Source organism: Bombina bombina, chromosome 7 (assembly GCF_027579735.1).
Source record: "Bombina bombina isolate aBomBom1 chromosome 7, aBomBom1.pri, whole genome shotgun sequence".
Lineage (NCBI taxonomy): Eukaryota > Metazoa > Chordata > Amphibia > Anura > Bombinatoridae > Bombina > Bombina bombina.
In genome coordinates, this window is record NC_069505.1 from 339,096,412 (window position 1) to 339,115,921 (window position 19,510).

A 19,510-nucleotide genomic window follows, 5' to 3' on the forward strand; every position below is an offset into this window, starting at 1 on the left:
CTCACAGACACCACCCACTCCAGGAAAGAACTGAACTGCTCAAACAACGAACACGAAATGGAGCAGCCCATCGGCAAACACAAATTAACATAGTACAAACCTTCCACACAACAGCCCAACAAACAATGCGAGGACGGATGCACCGGCAACTAACGGAACGCCGCCTCAATGTCAACTTTTGCCAACAAGGCAGAAGGCCCAGCCTCCCTAACCAACACCACCGCCTGGTCAAAAGAGGCATATTTCACCGATGCCAGTTCCTGCGGGATCCCATCATTCACCGATCCCCCTTTGGGAAAAGAAAGATGGTGAATGAGCCGGAACTTACCCGAGCGGAGATATCCTCAAGTCCGCAATAGGGGGGCTATGAAACGGACCAGCCATACGCCCCAATGACACCTCCTTTTGCAACTTTTCCCGAACAACCTCCGGCCACAAGCGGGCCGACTTCAAATTTCCCCTGAATACTCGACTACCACCTTGCGACGGAATAATAAAACCAAACTGAAAACCATGGTACAAAATCGCCGCCGTCTCCCGACAGCCCTTTTGCCTAGCGTACCGAACGAGCCAATACTCCATCGCGTCGAGCCTCACCGGGGTCACCCCCTTTTTCAGTCGTATCCCCCGCTCCCCCAGCTTTTCCCTTCCGAAAACATCTGGAATAGGGGTGGGCTCCCCCACATCCAGAGCACTCGTGCTTGAACTTGCACGCAGCGCCACACTTACAAGACTTCTCATTGAATGCGAAGCAGCACCCTTTTCTACCCGATGCCGGGGACCCTCCGGTAGAGGTGCCACCGGCACCTGACCGAAGGGACTGGGAGGCTCTCAAAGGTGTCATTATTTTTAGCTACAACCCCATGTCACGGTCATCCCACCTCATATCCGGCTTGACTGACAGCCGCTGACGAAAGTGTTTGTCATACGACCACCAAGCCATACCGCCATATGTTCGCTGCGCGGCCGCGATCTCATCTAGATAACAGAACAAGGAACTACCCTGGTCCGGAAACCTGATTGGAACCAGTTAGAAAACGTTTTAGGTAATTTCCTATAACGTTTTTTCCTCTCCTCCTTCTTGGCCACATCCTTTTTTGGAATCTCAAAGGATTGTTCAAGAGGAAGGAGAGAAAACAGTTCAATAAATTCCCTCTTACATATTTTGTCCCTGACCTCCGAAGTCAGGTGCATCCCCAAAGGCCCAATGGAGCAGAGGCACGAACGGGACAATGCCGTGTCAGCCACTCTCAACTCCGCTCCTTCCACCGATTTAGTTGCCCCAGGTGGGGAAACCACCGCAGGCCCTAAGCCCTGAACCACCATGGGCGTACTAGTGCCCTGAACCGCCACAGGGGGGGCCCCCAATGTGGGCCGTGGGACCCACTACCGCGTCTTCCGCGCCCCTCCCTGACACTACTGGAACTGACGCCACCGGAGCCGGTACCCACGACCTTTCCACTGCTACCTCCCGTGGAGGAGCAGCCCCTCCCAGCTGCGACAACAAATCCCGCAATCCCTCAACAACCCTCACAGCCACAGAAACATCATCACTCCCCGCAACGTTACCCCTCACATTCACCATCCCAGCCTCACCTGCAGCATTGTCCCCCGCCGTCACTCCTGAAGAAGTCGAAGCCACAGCCTGGAGCCCGCCCTCGCGCGGCTCCATTCTCCTCAGTACCCCCTTCTTGCACTATGGCAGCCGTCCGTGCAGGCTGGTCTGGCTGCCGTGTAGTTTCCTGGAAAAAGGCAGGACGTGAGCAAAATTGAGTGGAACAATCCCCCTCCCCCCCGCCTCCCCTGTGGCTGCCTGGCAAATCCAGCCGTGTGTGCCCCCCTACCCCTCTTAGGAGCCCCACCCCCCTCACCTCTCGACCACGCAGCTTGCGCCGCTGGCCGTCTTCTAGCTCCTCCCCTAGGAACACCCCTTTGGCCTAACAAGACACCCGGCCGTCTGTTCCCTCCCCCACCACCCCGAACATTCCCCAAAAGCTGCCTGGCCATGCCCCTAGGCCCTGCCAACCCCACCCTCCTAGCCCTGCTTCTCACCTCACCAACGGGCAACGTATCCTGCTGTCCGCCGTCATCAGGCTCTATACGAATGGAGTCCTTCCAAGAGCCGTGCAGGCCAAAGAAGTCCTCCTCTTGGCCGTCCATAGAATCCGCCACCGTGGACGGGCCAGGCCGTTGACCAGTAGTGCCTGTCTCTGGAAAAGAAAAACTCACACGTGAGACACCCACATCACCAGCACAATCCACCCCTGAACCAACGGGAACCCGGGTATTAAGGACGCCCGCAGGAGGCCCCCCCCCAATGCCCCCAAATCTGCTAACGGGCCTATCACTAACCCCAGGAGAGGGTGGAACAAACTCATCCTCAGAGGACTCCAGAAACAACCCCGCTGCCCCTGAATCAGGCTCTAAATCCTCCATCTCATCCCCAGACCCATATGCTTGGTCAACTAAAGTGGGGAAAAAAACAGGAGAAGGGGGCCTATGCACATCAGCATGCACTACAACTTCCCTACTACCACCAAAACTAACCTGCCTAGGGGGAATACAACCCCCCCTTCCCCTGAAACGCTGAAAAGGGGGAGAAATCCCTCCCTGAACACCCACACCAACCTCCCCCCCAGGACCCCACTGTGACCCACTAGGCCCAGCTCTATCCTCCACCCCTACAAACATATCACCCCCATGAACAGGCCTACCCCGGCTGTAACCCATCCCCTTGTCCCCAGTACCGCACTCTGCGACCGTCACAGCCAGAGGCCTCCGCTCCTGATCCCTGCTGCCTCCTCCGATCGGTGACATCATCACCGCCGCGTGCCCGGACTGCCCCGCTACCGCCACAGACCTCTTCTGAGCTCCGGACGCCCTCCGGCCACCACCAGCCCGACCACAAACCTCTGGGCTGAGCCTCAACGGAGGCTTGGATATCCTCCCGGACCTTTTCCTGGGCGCGGAACGCCCCACTGCTGCCGCCGGAACTGGATCCTGAAGAAGGGATCTGACCTGGACCTCCAGCCATGTAGTGCCCCGCTCCTGGGCCGCCTCCTTAAGCTGTCTCAACAGCTCTTCCTCACCCGTCATGACGCAGGCTAAGCGGGAGAAAACAGCCAACAAGATGCTTACTCCCTTGCAATAAAATTGTTGTGCTATTTTTTCCCGCTCAGCCTGCCCTTTTAAGGCCTCCGTTTAGCCCCTCCTGCCTCCCCCAGCCACCAATCACACCGAGAAGAAGGAGAGAGGGGGGGCCTCTTCCTCCTCCGGTCAAAGCTCCCTCCACCCAGTTTCCGGGCTCCAGGAGCGACTGTACCAGCCCAAGGGACAGTGCCTGTAGCTCTCACATGCTGCTCAGTGTAATAAGTGAATATATCCCATTAAAGGGACAGTCTACACCAAAATGCTTATAGTTTAAAAAGATAGATAATCCCTTTATTACCCATTCCTCAGTTTTGCATAACTAACGTTTATATTTATATCATTTTAACCACTGTGATTACTTCTTAGCTAAACCTCTGCAGACTGACCCCTTATTTTTACAGACTTGAATTTTAGCCAATGAATGCTGATGCATGAACAACTCCACGGGAGTGAGCACAATGTTATATAAATGACACACATGAACTAGCAGTGTCTTGCTGTGAACAGCTATAAAATGTTCTGAGAAAAGAGGCAGCCTCCAAGGGCTTAGAGACATGAAGGCATTTGGAGGTTTAAATGTTATAAAGTATATTAATATAACAATGTTGGTTGTGTAAAGCTGGGGAATGGGTAGTAAAGGTGTTATCTATCTTTAAAAAAAAAAAAAAAAAAAAATATTATTAAACCAGTGATAACTACAATTTATATCCTGTGCTATTTGATTTACTGTAGGGGTATAAATAGCACTCTATATCTCTTTTGAGGTGCAATAAAACAACAAAAATGCCTCTTTCTTAGAAACAGATTAATTAGCAGCCACCAAACCTGTCTCAGAAAGTGTAACCAATGAGTAGCCTGATAACAGGTAAACGCCAGCCAGCCATCCCAAACCCTTATTAGTTAGCAACATCTGATTGGCTAGTACAAGACTCAAGTACATGAAGGAATACCACAAAATAAATTAGTGTGAATTTTTTTTAAATCACAGAACTATTAAAAGTGCCCTTTAATTAATACATGTATTCTTCTGTATTGAAGAGCTGTAAAACCCATGTCTCATTATTTGCTCTCCTGGGTCAGATTATGCCCCTGTTAGCTTTTCTTTTTGTTTTATCCCCTGTCTCTTTCTGTATCTATCAGCTCATAAATGAGAAAGCAACATAGCATAATCCTGTTTGTAGCAGGATATGCCTCTTAATTGGTCTAATCAGCTTTCCCTTTCATTTTTCTAATAATTTATTTTGTTCCTTATTTTTTTAATGTGTTTTTGTATATAGATAAATATCTATTGTTCTTATGCTCATACATTGCTTGTTATCTGCCTTTTAAATGGTGAACGGATTTTAATAAGTCTCCTGTCTCATCTCCTGTATATTAAAGGGACAGTCAAGTCCAAAAAAAACTTTTAAATAGATTAAATAGGGCATGGAATTTTAAACAACTTTCCAATTTACTTTTATCACCAATTTTGCTTTGTTCTCTTGGTATTCTTAGTTGAAAGCTAAACCTAGGAGGTTCATATGCTAATTTCTTAGACCTTGTAGACTGCCTCTAATCTGAATACATTTTCACCACTAGAGAGCATTAGTTCACGTGTTTCATATAGATAACATTGAGCTCATGCACGTAAAGTGACCTAGGAGTGAGCACTGATTGGCTAAACTGCATGTCTGTCAAAAGAACTGAAATAAGTGGGCAGTCAGCAGAATCTTAGATACAAGATAATTACAGAGGTAAAACGTGTATTATTATAACTGTGTTGGTTATGCAAAACTGGGGAACGGGTAATAAAGGGATTATCTTTCTTTTTAAACAACAAAAATTCTGGTGTTGACTGTCCCTTTAAATATGCCATCTTGGTTTTTGTTTCACAGCGGTTTCCTTATAATGCATATTTATAGTATGAAATCTTCTCTGCTGCATCTTTGTTGTTTGTGTGTGTTTAAATACAAATGATAGTTTATATTTATTTAATACAAAAACTATTACGTTCTGATTACAGGATATATAAAAGGATATAAAACTACCTTTAGGTTGAATGTATAATGTAAATATTCCCTAAAAGCCATAAGATGTCATTTATACTTGGTCCCAATACCCTTTTCTAGCTGTCTCAGAAGCAAATATAAAAATATCCCGACATCCAAACTATTCCATAATACAAACCTTTTTAGTTCCAAAGCAGTTTGGATAAAGGGTTTTGTACCTGTATATAGAGACAAGTGTCCGTATTTTATTTATTAGTCTAGTACAGTGTCTATTTTATGGATAAATAAACATGCAATTTTTCCCACAAGAAGGATTATTTTTTACAGACAAGTGCTAAGTTTGGAACCAAAAATAGTTTCGGCATTAACATTAAATAATTCAGGAAATAAAAAAAAAAAAGAAAAGAAAAAATGGATAACAAAAAGGACTGATAAGGATGATTTGGACAAATGCATATTCTTCACGAAAATCGGATTTTCGTTGCGTATTATGAAATGAAAATCAGAATGAATGCACCAACGAAAATTTTAACAACAACCAACGTAAAATACTGATGAAAATAAATAAAAAATAATAATAAATAAAATATTCATTATTTTTCTTTTTTTTTTTTTTTTTTTTTTTTTAAGAGCACATTAAGGTAAGTATTGTAGCTACAGTGAACTTTTCACCTGTAGCTTTGAAACATTTACATTCGCTTTAACGAAAACAAATGTAAATGTTTAACAAAAATTGAGTTTTCTTTTTGTTTTAAACCAAACCAATACCGAATAGTGCAGCCACCGAATATTTGGGGAAACAAATTTCTCTGAATATTCAAAATGAAAATGTCCAAATCTAAATTTTCTTGGCTGCACATCGCTAAGGAATTATAACATACAATGCCATCAGGTGGAAGTGCAGTAGGTTGGTAAGTAGAGTGAAAACAGAAAGTGGGCCTTTGTCATGCCAAATAGGCCATCACTGTCCACAAGAATTGACAAAAGCCTTTTTTTGGTCGGAAACGCATTAAAGTTTTTTAAGTTGTGTGCTATGTGATTTTATATTCTATTTTCTTTAAACTGTGTTGCATGAAAAGATAACACCAGAATAACAGTTAGAAGCTGATCTGGGAGGGGGATCTTCATTGTACAGGAACACCTTTAAGGGCTAGATTTATCAAGCTGAGGAGGACAGCTCGCCTCTGGCAGGGCGAATTACCCTGGAGGAATTTACCATTGCACACAAGCGCTATATTGCACTTGTGTGCAATCCCGTCCCCTGCCCGCGCACAGCCAATCATGTGCGGGCAGGAGCTGTCAATCTCCGTGGTCTATTCCGACTGAATTTCGCCACCTTAGAGGTGGCGAAAGTTTAGGAAAGCAACGGTCTGATGACCACTGCTTGTTAAATACGACGAGCAGGTTCTCTCTTGTGAGGACCTGCAGCCGTAGGGGCTCAAAGGCTGGCGAAAGCCTTTGATAAATCAACCCCTAAGTGATGCCACAGCTCTCCAACAGGGTACACGGCTTCTTGTCAACACTATGGAGGAATTGACAATAATGTAGTTTGCCAACCCAAAATGGAGACTACTGCAATCCAGATTCACCTGAGGAACGTAGTGTGGGGATTATAGACCTGACCAGGCAAGCAGTTTGTTTTGTCTCTCCACTTACAGTAATTTTAGCTTTATTGGCTCAGATAACTGGTTTATTTAGCGTTAGTGTTTTGACTTATTGCTTTTATATTGTATTTTTACCCAAAATGAAGACTGAATGGAAAATACAGGGTATAGACGATGATAATCAACCAGTTTATACAAAGTACAGTATCACAGCTCCTTTATATAAAATGTATATCAATACAAGCTTTATTATGCTTTTTCTTCTTTTTTTAACTGCTCACATGCTCTGCTGCGATCAAACTGTAGTAATTTTTTTATTTTCTAAAACCTATTTGATATGGGAACCCTGTAAAAGGGAATGAGATAAGAGACAGGAGGTTGGATATTTATGGATATGAAATTTACTTAATAGACTTCTTTCTGTATACTAATTTTCATAAGTATAATTCACAATCTGATATCAAGGATTATTTAAATACTGCAATGCATAACATTACATTACAATACAAATTCTGCTTGCGACAGCACAGTTAAATTTAATAAGACAAGGTATATTATTAAACTAGTGCACGGGATGAGGTACTGTCACTATCCCTAAACGAATAATACATGTAAATACTTCCCAGTATAAGAATACAGAAGAAAAGCAGTTTAAATGTGTTTATTCACCAGCCCATTAGGCTAAAATAATACAGCACAAATTTAAAGGGCTCCAAACAATCACACATACTCATCACTTATCACAAAAATCATATATTATCAGAAGAACCCCCAAGGCATCCCAAGGGGGATAAAAAACCACCAGCAGTCCAGGATAAGCAGGCAGAAAAGCAAGTGTTAAACGTCAAAGTCCCTGACAGTCTGTTCATGGTATGTTTCCCATATGCAGTATTCCTTTAAACAGACCCAGGAACAAAAAGACTTGTCTGCAGCCACGGCTCATGCACTGACCCAACAAAAATTATATAGGCACCAATCCCAGTTGGGTGGGTTCAGTAATAAATCTGCAATGTGTTTCAAGATGAGCGTACTGTTAGTTAAAGGTAAAGGGACATAATACTCATATGCTAATTCACTTGAAACTGATGCAGTATAACTGAAAATATCACCTGAGCATCTCTATGTAAAAAAAGAAGATATTTTACCTCACAATCTCCTCAGCTCAGCAGAGTAAGTTCTGTGTAAAAAGTTATAATTCAGCTGCTGCTCAGCTGCAGGTATAAAAAAAATAATTAAGAAATGAGCAGCAGCCAATCAGCATCAGCAGTGCTGAGGTCATGAACTCTTTTACTGTGATCTCATGAGATTTCAATTAACTCTCATGAGATTTCATAGTAAACTTCCTTAAACTTAATAGGGAAATAAGATGAGTGTGCATGTAAGCTCAATGCCTTAGCTGTCCCAGGACAGACATACTGATTTGCTGCTTAGAAGTCCTTTACAATGGGATGTGGCTTCTGAGGAATTGTTGAGGTAAAATATATTTCTTTTTTACATAGAGATGTTCAGGTGATATTTTCTAGTTAGCTTTTTACAGCTATGCTGCTTCACTTTCAAGTGTTTCAACATTTGGGTATCATGGCCCTTTAAGCAGTCAAGCGTTGATACCTCCAATGTAGCACCTTTAAACAGCATAAGTGCCTATAGAGAACAGTCTCTAGTATACTTGCGGCTCATAGTGTGATACAGCTCAATCCAACTAAGGTCATCCACAGCTACCTGTCACGGTCAGTATGCGCAAAGCGGCCCAACCTTCCCGGATCATCCACCGTTACTTGACTTGTGCAAACGCTTAGTCACAGCACATAGAATCCTCGTGGATATCCTGTCAACTGCTGATGGCGTCACTCTGATGCATGTTTCGGGACTTCACCCTTTGTCAAGGAGTCATAACAAGATCACGTATCGTGGGAAGTATCTGCTAGTGACTGCTGATTGGTCATACTAAAACAGAATACAGCACATACACGCCCACTCATTCCGTAGATCCAAAGGGATGAAAACAACATGATATATTTACAAGAGCACTTATATGAATGAAATCATAAGGAAAAAGTATACAATATATACAAATGTGTAAAAAGCTTAAATATACTATACTTAAATGTACTATACATTGTATTTTAATGATTTATAAACATTCATGAAATTCAATGACAAGTTCTTATTCAAAGAGAATTCAATTCGAGCAAATACAGTTAGAAAAAATTTAGATTTTTTAAATCTAAATTTTCAAAAAGTTAGAAGAAATTAAAAAATCAAGTTAGAATCCAACACACCACAGCCCTGCTTTACGTAAAATTGCCCCATGAGATTTCTCTATTAAGGCTCCTGGGAGACATATTATCAAGCCTTCTAATCCATTGGGCCTCTTTTTAAAAAATAATCTTTTGTCTGTCACCTCCCCTTCTTAAAGGGGAAACACTATCCACAATCTGGAAACGTAAACAGGCTTTTAATATGGCCCATAATTGTAAAATGGTGGGCTACTGGGGCATCCTCATCCAAATTGCCAATTGCAGCTTTGTGCTGACAAATCCTGTCCTTAGCATGTTGGGTTGTTTCTCCCACATATGCAAGCCCACATGGGCATTTAATGACATATATAATGTAGTGTTACATAAAAAGTAGACCTTAATGGGTATCCGTTTACCTGATTGTGGGTGGTTTATGGCATCTCCCTGTTGTAAGGAGTGACATTGGGCACAGTTCATACAGGCATAACAACCATTCTTATTGATCTGGGGGGCCGTTTTAGTGTCCCTAAATCAGCCCGAATTAAGTCATTCCTAAGGTTCCCATTGCGTTTATATAGAGAATAGAGGTGGGTCTTTTAAAATAGAATTAATATTGCTATCTTGTGGTAAAACATGCCAATGTTTTAATATAATTGATCGTAACTTGCCACTGTGTAAACCAAATTGAGTAACTAGAGGTACTGAAAATTGCTTAGATTGGCGGATGCTTCTAACAAGGAGTGATTCCGTATTTTTTTTTTAACCTTTGTACGGCTGTTATCAAGTACATCCTGAGGATAACTTCTATGTTTAAATTTAGGGGACATTTCATCTAACCTCCTTTGGCATTTGATTGGATCATCCACTATTCGTTTTTTACACAATAATTGACTATATGGTAAGCTCTTAATCATCGCTGGAGGATGAAAACGATTATAATGTAGTAGATTATTTCTATCTGTCTTCTTTGAGAAGATGTCACAGCCCAGAGTCCTCTCCCTGATTGAGACCCGAGTGTCCAAAAATCATTAATCTCCATGGTAAATTTTAAATTGGGTGAGGATGTATTTAATCTGGAGATAAAACAATCAAATCACCCAAGGTACCTGTCCAAATAATAAAAAAAGTCATCTATATAACGAAACCAACATAGAACGGACCTCATAAATGCTTCATCCACATATACCACCTCCTCCTCAAACCTGCTTACGAAGAGGTTGGCATACGTGGGAGCCACATTTGAGCCCATGGCAGTTCCTTTTCTTTGGACATAGAAAGTGTCTTCAAACATAGAGTAATTCTTATACAGAACCAATTTAAACCGGTCCCTAATGAATCTCCTCTCGTTTGGAGAGTATAGTCCATCCTTATCTAAAAAATAGAAGACACTCTCTATGCCCAAATCATGAGGTTTCGAGGTATATAGACTCGCAATATCAAGTTTCACAAGGGAACAACCAGGAGGGATCGATAGAGCTGAGACTCTCCTCAAAAAAACAGTAGTATCTTGTAGGTTGGACTCTACATATCCTAATAATGGTCTAGTGAGATGATCCAAAAAAAGGTTAAAAGACTGAGTCTGTACCTGCCACTATGGGGCGTCCCGGGGGTTATCAATATCCCTGTGTATTTTGGGTAATACGTAAAACACAGGAATGATTGGATTTTCATTAATTAAAAATCTAGCTGTTTATTAGTGATAATGTCCATCATAGATGCCTCAAGAACTCACTTTTTAATTGTAAGCAACAATCTGGAGGTAGGGTCCAGTCTAATCACTTCATAATTCCGGACATCATTTAGTTGTATTAAAGATTTCCTCTTTATATTGATACCTGTACATAATGACTAGGGCACCGCCTTTGTCCGCTGGCTTCAAAATAATGTTAACATAGTTCTGGATATCCCTGATTAGACCCTTTTCAAATGGAGATGGATTAAATTTCGTCTTTTTATGAAAGTTCCTGCATAGCCTATCAAACTTTTGTTTAACCAATGTAATGTAAGCCTCCACAGTTGTATCAGATTGGGGAGGATTAAAAGTACTTTTAGGTTTAATATGCTGTACATGGAACTGAAATGGAGTCGTGCAGGGGAGTTCTGTAGAACTCTCAAGATCCTTGTTCTGAAATAAACTTTTTAATCTCAGACTCCTGAAGAATTTTTGTAAATCACATTCTGTGGTAAAGAAGTCTGGATATGTGGTTGGCACAAAAGATAACCCTTTCTGCAATACTCTTACTGTAGCATCATCAAGGACCCTATCAGAGATATTCAGAACTAGATTGTCCTCCTCTCTTAACGTCTGTTCTGTCTCGGTAAAATTTGGTACCCGACATTTCCTGTTTCTGCCCCCCCCTCTTCTTTGACCCCTTGATCCCCCTAGTGATGAGTCACTATACTCACAATCTGAAGAGGTTTCCTAGGATCCCCTGTGACTAACCAGGTCTTCTATTATCGCTACTAAATGGGACAAAGTCCAGATTCCCGCCATCTATAAACTTTATTGTTCTGATAGTCAGGTCTCAGAATTTTTTTATATTTTTAACTTTAAGAAAGGGAGGTGACAGACAAAATATTATTTTTAAAAAAGAGGCCCAATGGATTAGAAGGCTTGATACTATGTCTCCCAGGGGCCTTAATAGAGAAATCTAATGGGGCAATTTTACGTAAAGCAGGGCTGTGGTGGGTTGGATTTTTTCTAACTTGATTTATTCTAACTGAATTTTTCCTAATTGAATTTCTTCTAACTGGATTTTTTCTAACTGGATTTGCTCAAATTGAATTCGATTTGCATAAGAACTTGTTATTGAATTTCATGAATGTTCATTAAAATACAATGTACTATATTTTTGCTTTTTACACATTAGTATATATTGTATACTTTTTCTTTATGATTTCATTCATATAAGTGCTCTTGTAAATAAATTATGTTGTTTTCATCCCTTTGGATCTACGGAATGAATGGGCGTGCATGTGCTGTATTCTGTTTTAGTATGACCAATCAGCAGTCACTAGTAGATACTTCCCACAATACGTGATCTTGTTATGACTCCTTGACAAAAGAGTCCAGAAAAGCACGTCGGAGTGACGCCATCAGCAGTTGACAGGATAGCAACGAGGATTCTATGTGCTGTGTCTAAGCGTTTGCCCAAGTCAAGTCATGTAATGGTGGATGATCCGGAAAGGTAGGGCCGCTTTGCGCATACTGACCGTGACAGGTAGTGGTGGATGACCTGAGTTGGACTGAGCCGTATTCACACTATGAGCCGCAAGTATACTAGAGACTGTTCTCTATAGGCACTTATGCTGTTTAAAGGTGCTACATTGGAGGTATCACCGCTTGACTGCTTAACTAACAGTACGCTTATCTTGACACACATTGCACATTATTACTGAACCCGCCCAACTGGGATTGGTGCCTATATAATTTTTGTTGGGTCAGTGCATGAGCCGTGGCTGCAGACGACAAGTCTTTTTGTTCCTGGATCTGTTTAAAGGAATACTGCATATGGGAAACATACCATGAACAGACTGTCAGGGACTTTGACGTTTAACACTTGCTTTTCTGCCTGCTTATCCTGGACTGCTGGTGGGTTTTTTTATCCCCCTTGGGACACCTTGGGGGTTCCTCTGATAATATATGATTTTTGTGATCAGTGATGAGTATGTATGATGGTTTGGGGACCTTGACATTTATGCAGTATTATTTTTGCCTAATGGGCTGGTGAATAAACACATTTAAACTGCTTTTCTTCTGAATTCTTGTGTTGGGAAGTATTTACAAACATTACAATGTGTTTTAAAACTTTATTAGCAAAAATATGCTTGGACAAAGCACTCCTTTAAATTGTAGACCTATTTTTTAATCAAAATATATATGCAATGCATAGCATTTTTTGCTTGACCACTAACACAATGAACCATTAAGAAAGAAAAAAAAAAAATATATATATATATATATGCATAAATACAAAGTTAGGTTGTGCTGCGCGATTGTGCATGTGCAACCTATCTCGGAGGTTCGATTTAGACTACAGCAAAGTAGCACACGAACAACAATGCTACCTGAACGACAAACATTTTTTGCAAGTTTTGGTCATATCAATATATTTATATATATATTATTTTTTTTAATTATCATACAGTAAAAAAACAACTTTACAATTAAAAACAGGTGATAAAAGTCAAATAAATAATAATAATAAAAAATAGACGCTGTACTGATTGTTATCAAGGACAATATGTTTTTAATATTGAAATCTGAACAGCAAATGATGTCAAATACCCTGAAGATAGTACAAGATATGCAGTTCAAAGCATAGAAAGCAAAATGTCTGTGTTTAATACAACAATGCGCAATCTACTTTAAAATACTAGTTTTCTATATTTGTGCCCTGATGCCAAATGAGAAGAGCTGGGCAGCTTTACTTCTTATGATACATTCCAGGTATAAAGCAGCATTATTTATTTCCTTCAACTTGGTTAATGATAGCAGATAAATATTTCAAGTCACAGATGCATAAAACCACTCACAATTGGATGCTGACGTAACAAAACTGCACGATAGGCATTTTATGTTCTTTTACAAGTACTCCACATTGTAATACTATTGTACAGAATTTGGACTTTGGCTACAGTTTTTATGCTAATTTTTGGTAGGCTGTTGATAAAGGGTATTTGTCATATAAATCCATCCTACAAAGGATTAATGGAAAACTTTTTGTTGGGCTGATAATTTTCCTGTGGTTGTTCAACATCTCTGATGAAGCGCATCTGAGCATGCGCGAAACGCGTCATATCTTCCGCAGCTGCCCTTCCACACTATGTGTGTTTGTACTTATACAGTATGAATAAACCGCACTTGCATTATGGATCTGCCTCCTACCTCATTTTCAAAGGTCCACTTGCATGAACTTCAAAAGGTTTTACCTACTGAGTGCGCAATTGCTCAGTTGGAATCTAGTAGTTAAAATGTTAAACTCTAAATCAATTTTATAATACTCTTTGATAGCTAAGTAAAATGTGCATATACTTTGGTAAATAAGGTTATAAATATCTGGAATATTACCAGACTGTGGTCTACAATCTTTTTTTTTGTGTGGATTTGTTTCTGGTAAGGTGCTAGACTTTTTAAAAGTATAACTGCCAAAGATAAGGGTCACTATATGGTATTAACCTGATAGCGATTAACATTTACTTTTGCAATATTGCTTAACATTTAAAAGTGAATTAATTCACACACCTCTAATGTATAAATTGCACTATGTACGAAAAGAACACCAGTTTGCAATTAAAACCAACCAGACATCTGAGCTGTGCATGCAGTTCCATAATATCTATATTCCCAAAACATAGAAACGCATTTCGATATTACAAAATACAAAAATAGGTTATCAGAACTCTCATTTACATTCCATTTACAATGAGTGTGTAAATAACTTAAAACATAAGCGTTATCTGAGATTTAAAAAATACTTTAAAATATGAGTACCATAAAAAAAAGTATCAGGTATTGTGATAGAATGATGAAGGCAAGCAATATACATTTTTTTATGGCATACAATCGAAACAAGAACATAGGTTTAGAGCTGAACAAAAAAATTCATGGCAGTGTTCTGATTTATTTTTTTCTTGATTTTTTTTTTTTTCCTTCTTTTTTTGGCGGACTGAACTACCCAGGTAATAAAGTGAAGAGTTGCTTTGAAAGTGAAGTGTGCAAAATAAAAACAATACTCATTTTTTCATCAATTTACTATTTGTCAATAAGAATTTAGCCTCTGACTCCATACTCCATTTGGTCAGCGCTAATGGTAGATTTCACTGCCTTTATCATTCTGTAATAAAATGAATGTTCAATTTGAAGAGCAGTGCAGGTTTGTGATTTGTTAATTTATATGTTACATTCTTAGCCTGTAGATGTTTGTATATTGTTATGAAATAATGCAGTTTTTACTCTTTCGTCTTTTCCTGCTGTGCAACTGCCCTCGGCCACCCAAGGTGGAAGACTTCGGAATTCCACCAGAACATTGTCCGTACTGATGGATAAGGTCCTCACTGGTTACATATCTTAAACGAGTAGGCTGCGGAATTGGTTCTCCTAGGAAATATCCTTCATTATCTGACTCAGAAGAGGAGGAACATGTAGAACACCAATCATATTCGTTCATATGTTGCCCCCATCTTTCAAAGAGGTGGTTCTGTAAAGCCATGTCAGATGCTGTTCTTTGATACCGATTGTACATTTCTCTCCTACTTGCCTGATCCATTAGCTCTCTACCTCCTCTTTGTTGCATGAACTGTTCATATTCTTCTCGGTTTCTCACAATGGGTTTCTCTTTCTGTTTATTGCACTGTTCACTTGTCAGGTGAAGAGCGTTATCAGAACGAGAGCGTCTTGATTTCCTTTGCCGATGGTGTCGATAGTGTTGGTCATTATCTCGGGCTTGTGTACGTCTCCTTGTTCTTTCACTCATGGGTGTTAGTTTTGTGTTGGTCTGGCCAGACATATCATTCATGGACATACCATTATCAAATGTAAATCCTTGACGCAGCCTTGCATGAGGTGGAAGGTCTCTATATTTACCCGCATTAACTATTTCACTGAAATTTGGTGCCATATCCTGATATTGCTGTGCAGAGAGTAGACTTCGGACAGACTCCACGCTTCTGAACTGAGAAGAAGAGTTTAATGTCCCCATATTGCTGAGTTTCTCTGAAACATTCATACCAGAATCTTTGCTCAAATCTGGCATTGAAAATCTGGACAAATGCTCCTGCCGTTTAGGACCTCCATCTGCAGATGCACCTTGAAAAAAGAAGAGAAAAAAACCCCATTAAAATAATATTTATAATTATGCAGCAGAAATATAATAATCTTCTATTTGTAGTAGAAAAAAACAGCTTAAATACAATGTGCTTAAAAGTGTTCTATCGGGAATATGAAAGTGCAGCTTTTGAAGAGGTCAAAAATTGCTTCTTTTTTTTTTTATTTGGCTGAAAGAAATGTTAAGTAAAGGCTGTTTATAATGAAAGGGACATTAAACACTAAATACATTTTATAAGCATAGTATTGAGGTTATTCCCCCACCTCCCTATAGTCATGGTTGCCACTATGTTGAAATCTACCCTTTACCACATTCCAATGCTTTTGTGTTTGCACATGTGCAGATAATCTTCATCACCTGCAGTGTAACTTAGGTTACAAAATGGCGGCACCCATAATTAAAGGGAGGTGCATGGAATGCATTTCGTTTTTAGTGTCCTTTGAAATTAAAATGAATGCTGTATTTTTCTACTAATTATCAGTGACTGATAAGGACAGCTGCCTCTGCTTTAATGGTAGAGAGGGACACACCTTTGTAAAAATGAAAATAAATTATTGATTTATTCAGGATAGGACCATGAGACTTAAAAAAACAAAACAGGTAAAATCTGAAATGCATTTTGAAATGCTCTCTTTTGGATGAAACAAAAAACAAAAGTTGACTGCAGTATCCCTTTAAAAAGACAGTCTGGTCAAGAAAAAACTTTCATGATTCAGATAGGGCATGCAATTTGAAACAAATTTCCAATTTACTTTTATCATCAAATTTGCTTTGCTCTCTTGCTATTCGTTGTTGAAAGCTAAACCTAGGTGGGCTCATATGCTAATATCTAAGCCCTTGAAGGCCTCCTCTCATCTCAGAGTGTAGTTTTTCTCAGACAGCGCTAGTTCATGTGGGCGATTTAGATAACACTGTGCACTGATTGGCTAAAATGCAAGTCTGTCAAAAGAAATGAAATAAGGGGCAGTCTGCAGAGGCTTGGATACAAGGTAATCACAGAAGTTTAACAGTGTTACCTCGCTCTCTCACTCTACGCCCCCCCCCCCCACACACTGTATGTGTTGATGCTACTTTGCTATTATTTGAAATCGACTTCTCATCTGATTTTAAATAATACCCTCATGGACTTGAAAGAACTATACCTAAAGAGAAACAGTCTAAAGCTAAGATCTGTGTCATCTATCAACAAGATTTTATTTTTCCGAGGAACACAACCATTTGCTAAAGATATGATTATTTTTGGAGTGATGTGTCAGTCTGAAGACCACAACCTTCTGCACAGTGGTGGACAAGGTTAATTGTGACTAAGGACAAATTACATTTTATCTGAGAGCCATTGAGAATGTCATAGACAGGTGACATATACTAGGGATATGAATTTCATTTGAAGCCTTTGTTAGGATATGAATGTGGAGGAAGGCAGCTGCTTGTGACATCTGGGTCTTTTTGGAGCCGGATTTCTACTTGTTAAAGTGCAACTTACTAAGATCTGGATTTGCACAAATCTTAGCGTGTTGAACTTTCACAAGAAGAAATCAAAGAGTTGAATGCAAAGAGTGGCGATCTTCTTCTGCATTCAGATCCTAACCAAGGATTGGAATGCCCATACCTAACATATACCAATAAACTGTAAAGAAGCTGGAAGCAAAGTACTAAAAGCCAGGTCAAAATCAAGATTTATTTTACTTCATGGCGTATAAGACACTGTGGAATATAAGATGCATCTAATTCTTTATAGAATAAACCTTGGGTCTAATGACCATTAGATACTAGAATTTTAAAATATTGAATATTTTATGGTGAGTAATAACTGTGTGACCCCATCAGGGGATAACTCTCTATATATGATCATAAAGTTTGAAAAAGTGTGTCTAAATTTTTTTTACTCTGCCCAATATTTTGATTTCGTTGCAAATAAATATTTGCACACGCTTAAAAATAAAAATAAAAAAATACTTGTACCAACAATAGCTTTAATATAGCTTAAAGATTACCATAATTTATAATCATATGCCTCACCCTAAGCCTCATTTTGTAAACCTCCAGTAGGTTAAAAATGAGGTTTCCATACAGTAAAATATCTCACAGTGCCCACTAGTGGCAGTTTTGCAAACTTTGCAAATTAAATAAATTAGTAACAAATAGCATCACCTGGCTAAACGCCTAGAAATTGTCGTACTATAACTTTGTTGAAAAATCAAACTACTTTAGACAAAATTATTCAAGTCTAACTAATACTTTGTATATCATGGAAGCCTCTAAGACTTCACACATATTGTTTATTATACTATTAACAATGGAAATGTAAAAAAAAAAAATCATATTAAAGGACCAGTCAACAAAGTAGATTTGCATAATCAACAAATGCAAGATAACAAGACAATACAATAGCACTTAGTCTGAACTTCAAATCATGAGTAGTAGATTTTTTTGACAATTTTAAAAGTTATGTCTTTTTCCACTCCCCCTGTACCATGTGACAGCCATCAGCCAATCACAAATGAATACACGTACCATGTGACAGCCATCAGCCAATCACAAATGCATACACGTACCATGTGACAGCCATCAGCCATTCACAAATGCATACACACTTATTCTTGCACATGCTCATTAGGAGCTGGTGACTCAAAAAGTTTAAATATAAAAAGATTGTGCACATTTTGTTAATGGAAGTAAATTGGAAAGTTGTTTAAAATGGCATGCTCTATCTGAATATTGAAAGTTCAATTTTGATTGAGTATAAATGGCAGTAAATATGCTAAAATAGAGCAAGAGTATTTCAGGCAGTGCAATTCTCATAACTGGAGCAATTTTTGGAACAAAAGCCACCATGGTTTAGATACTTGTATCAGGACACAGATTAATAAAAAAAAAAACATTTATAAAGACACTCATAATAAAACCAATCATAGCTACTGCTGCAATTTTGTCATCTCAAAAATCACACATTTATTTTGATTGTATCCTTTCAGCACGAGTCCTTTCTCTTGGTATCATTGTGAAGACAGAAGGGAACAGACAGGGTGTGTTCTTTCTACTGAGAAACTACGTTGAGTTGACATGCATAATGAAACATTGCTATTAAACCTCCAAATACAATGGGCTGATAGTTTTGGAAGTGCTTTGCATTATGTATGTCAAAACAGCATAAAGAATGATGGTTGCATATATAAAATTGTCAAAGTAATTAAAAAGTAACAAAGAGATGACAGTTTTGATCACAATTTTAATACACTGCATTAGATCTCCTAATAGATCTCCTTAAAGGGACACTGAAGCCAAATGTTTTTTTCTCGTGATTCAGATAGAGCATGCAATTTTAAGCAACTTTCTAATTTAGTCCTATTATCAAATTTTCTTCATTCTCTTGATATCTTTATTTGAAAAGCAAGAATGTAAGTTTAGATGCCGGCCCATTTTTTGTGAATAACCTGGGTTGTTCTCGCTGATTGGTTGAAAAATTAATCAACCAATAAAGAAAGAGTCCTAAACTGAAAAAAAAGCTTAGATGCCTTCTTTTTCAAATAAAAATAACAAGAGAACGAAGATAAATTGATAATAGGAGTAAATTAGAAAGTTGCTTTAAATTGCATGCTCTATCTGAATCACTAAAGAAAAAAATTGGGGTTCAGTGTCCCTTTAATACAAAATTATTCTTTACTCTTACATAAGAATGATAACCAATGGGGGTTTTTTTCCTG

At 39.4% G+C, this 19,510-nt stretch overlaps 1 protein-coding gene across 3 annotated transcripts in view; it reads right to left on the minus strand.

The window, feature by feature from the left end:
• Nucleotides 1–13,203: 13,203 nt before the first annotated feature.
• PRICKLE2 (prickle planar cell polarity protein 2) overlaps nt 13,204–19,510 on the minus strand; it is a 372,653-nt gene continuing 366,346 nt past the window's right edge. For all 3 annotated transcript variants that reach the window (XM_053721002.1, XM_053721001.1, XM_053721003.1), the window contains one exon: nt 13,204–15,787. In XM_053721002.1, coding sequence (XP_053576977.1) covers nt 14,913–15,787 — 875 coding nt within the window. In that variant the 3' untranslated portion in view covers nt 13,204–14,912. The remainder of the gene's footprint in view (nt 15,788–19,510) is intronic.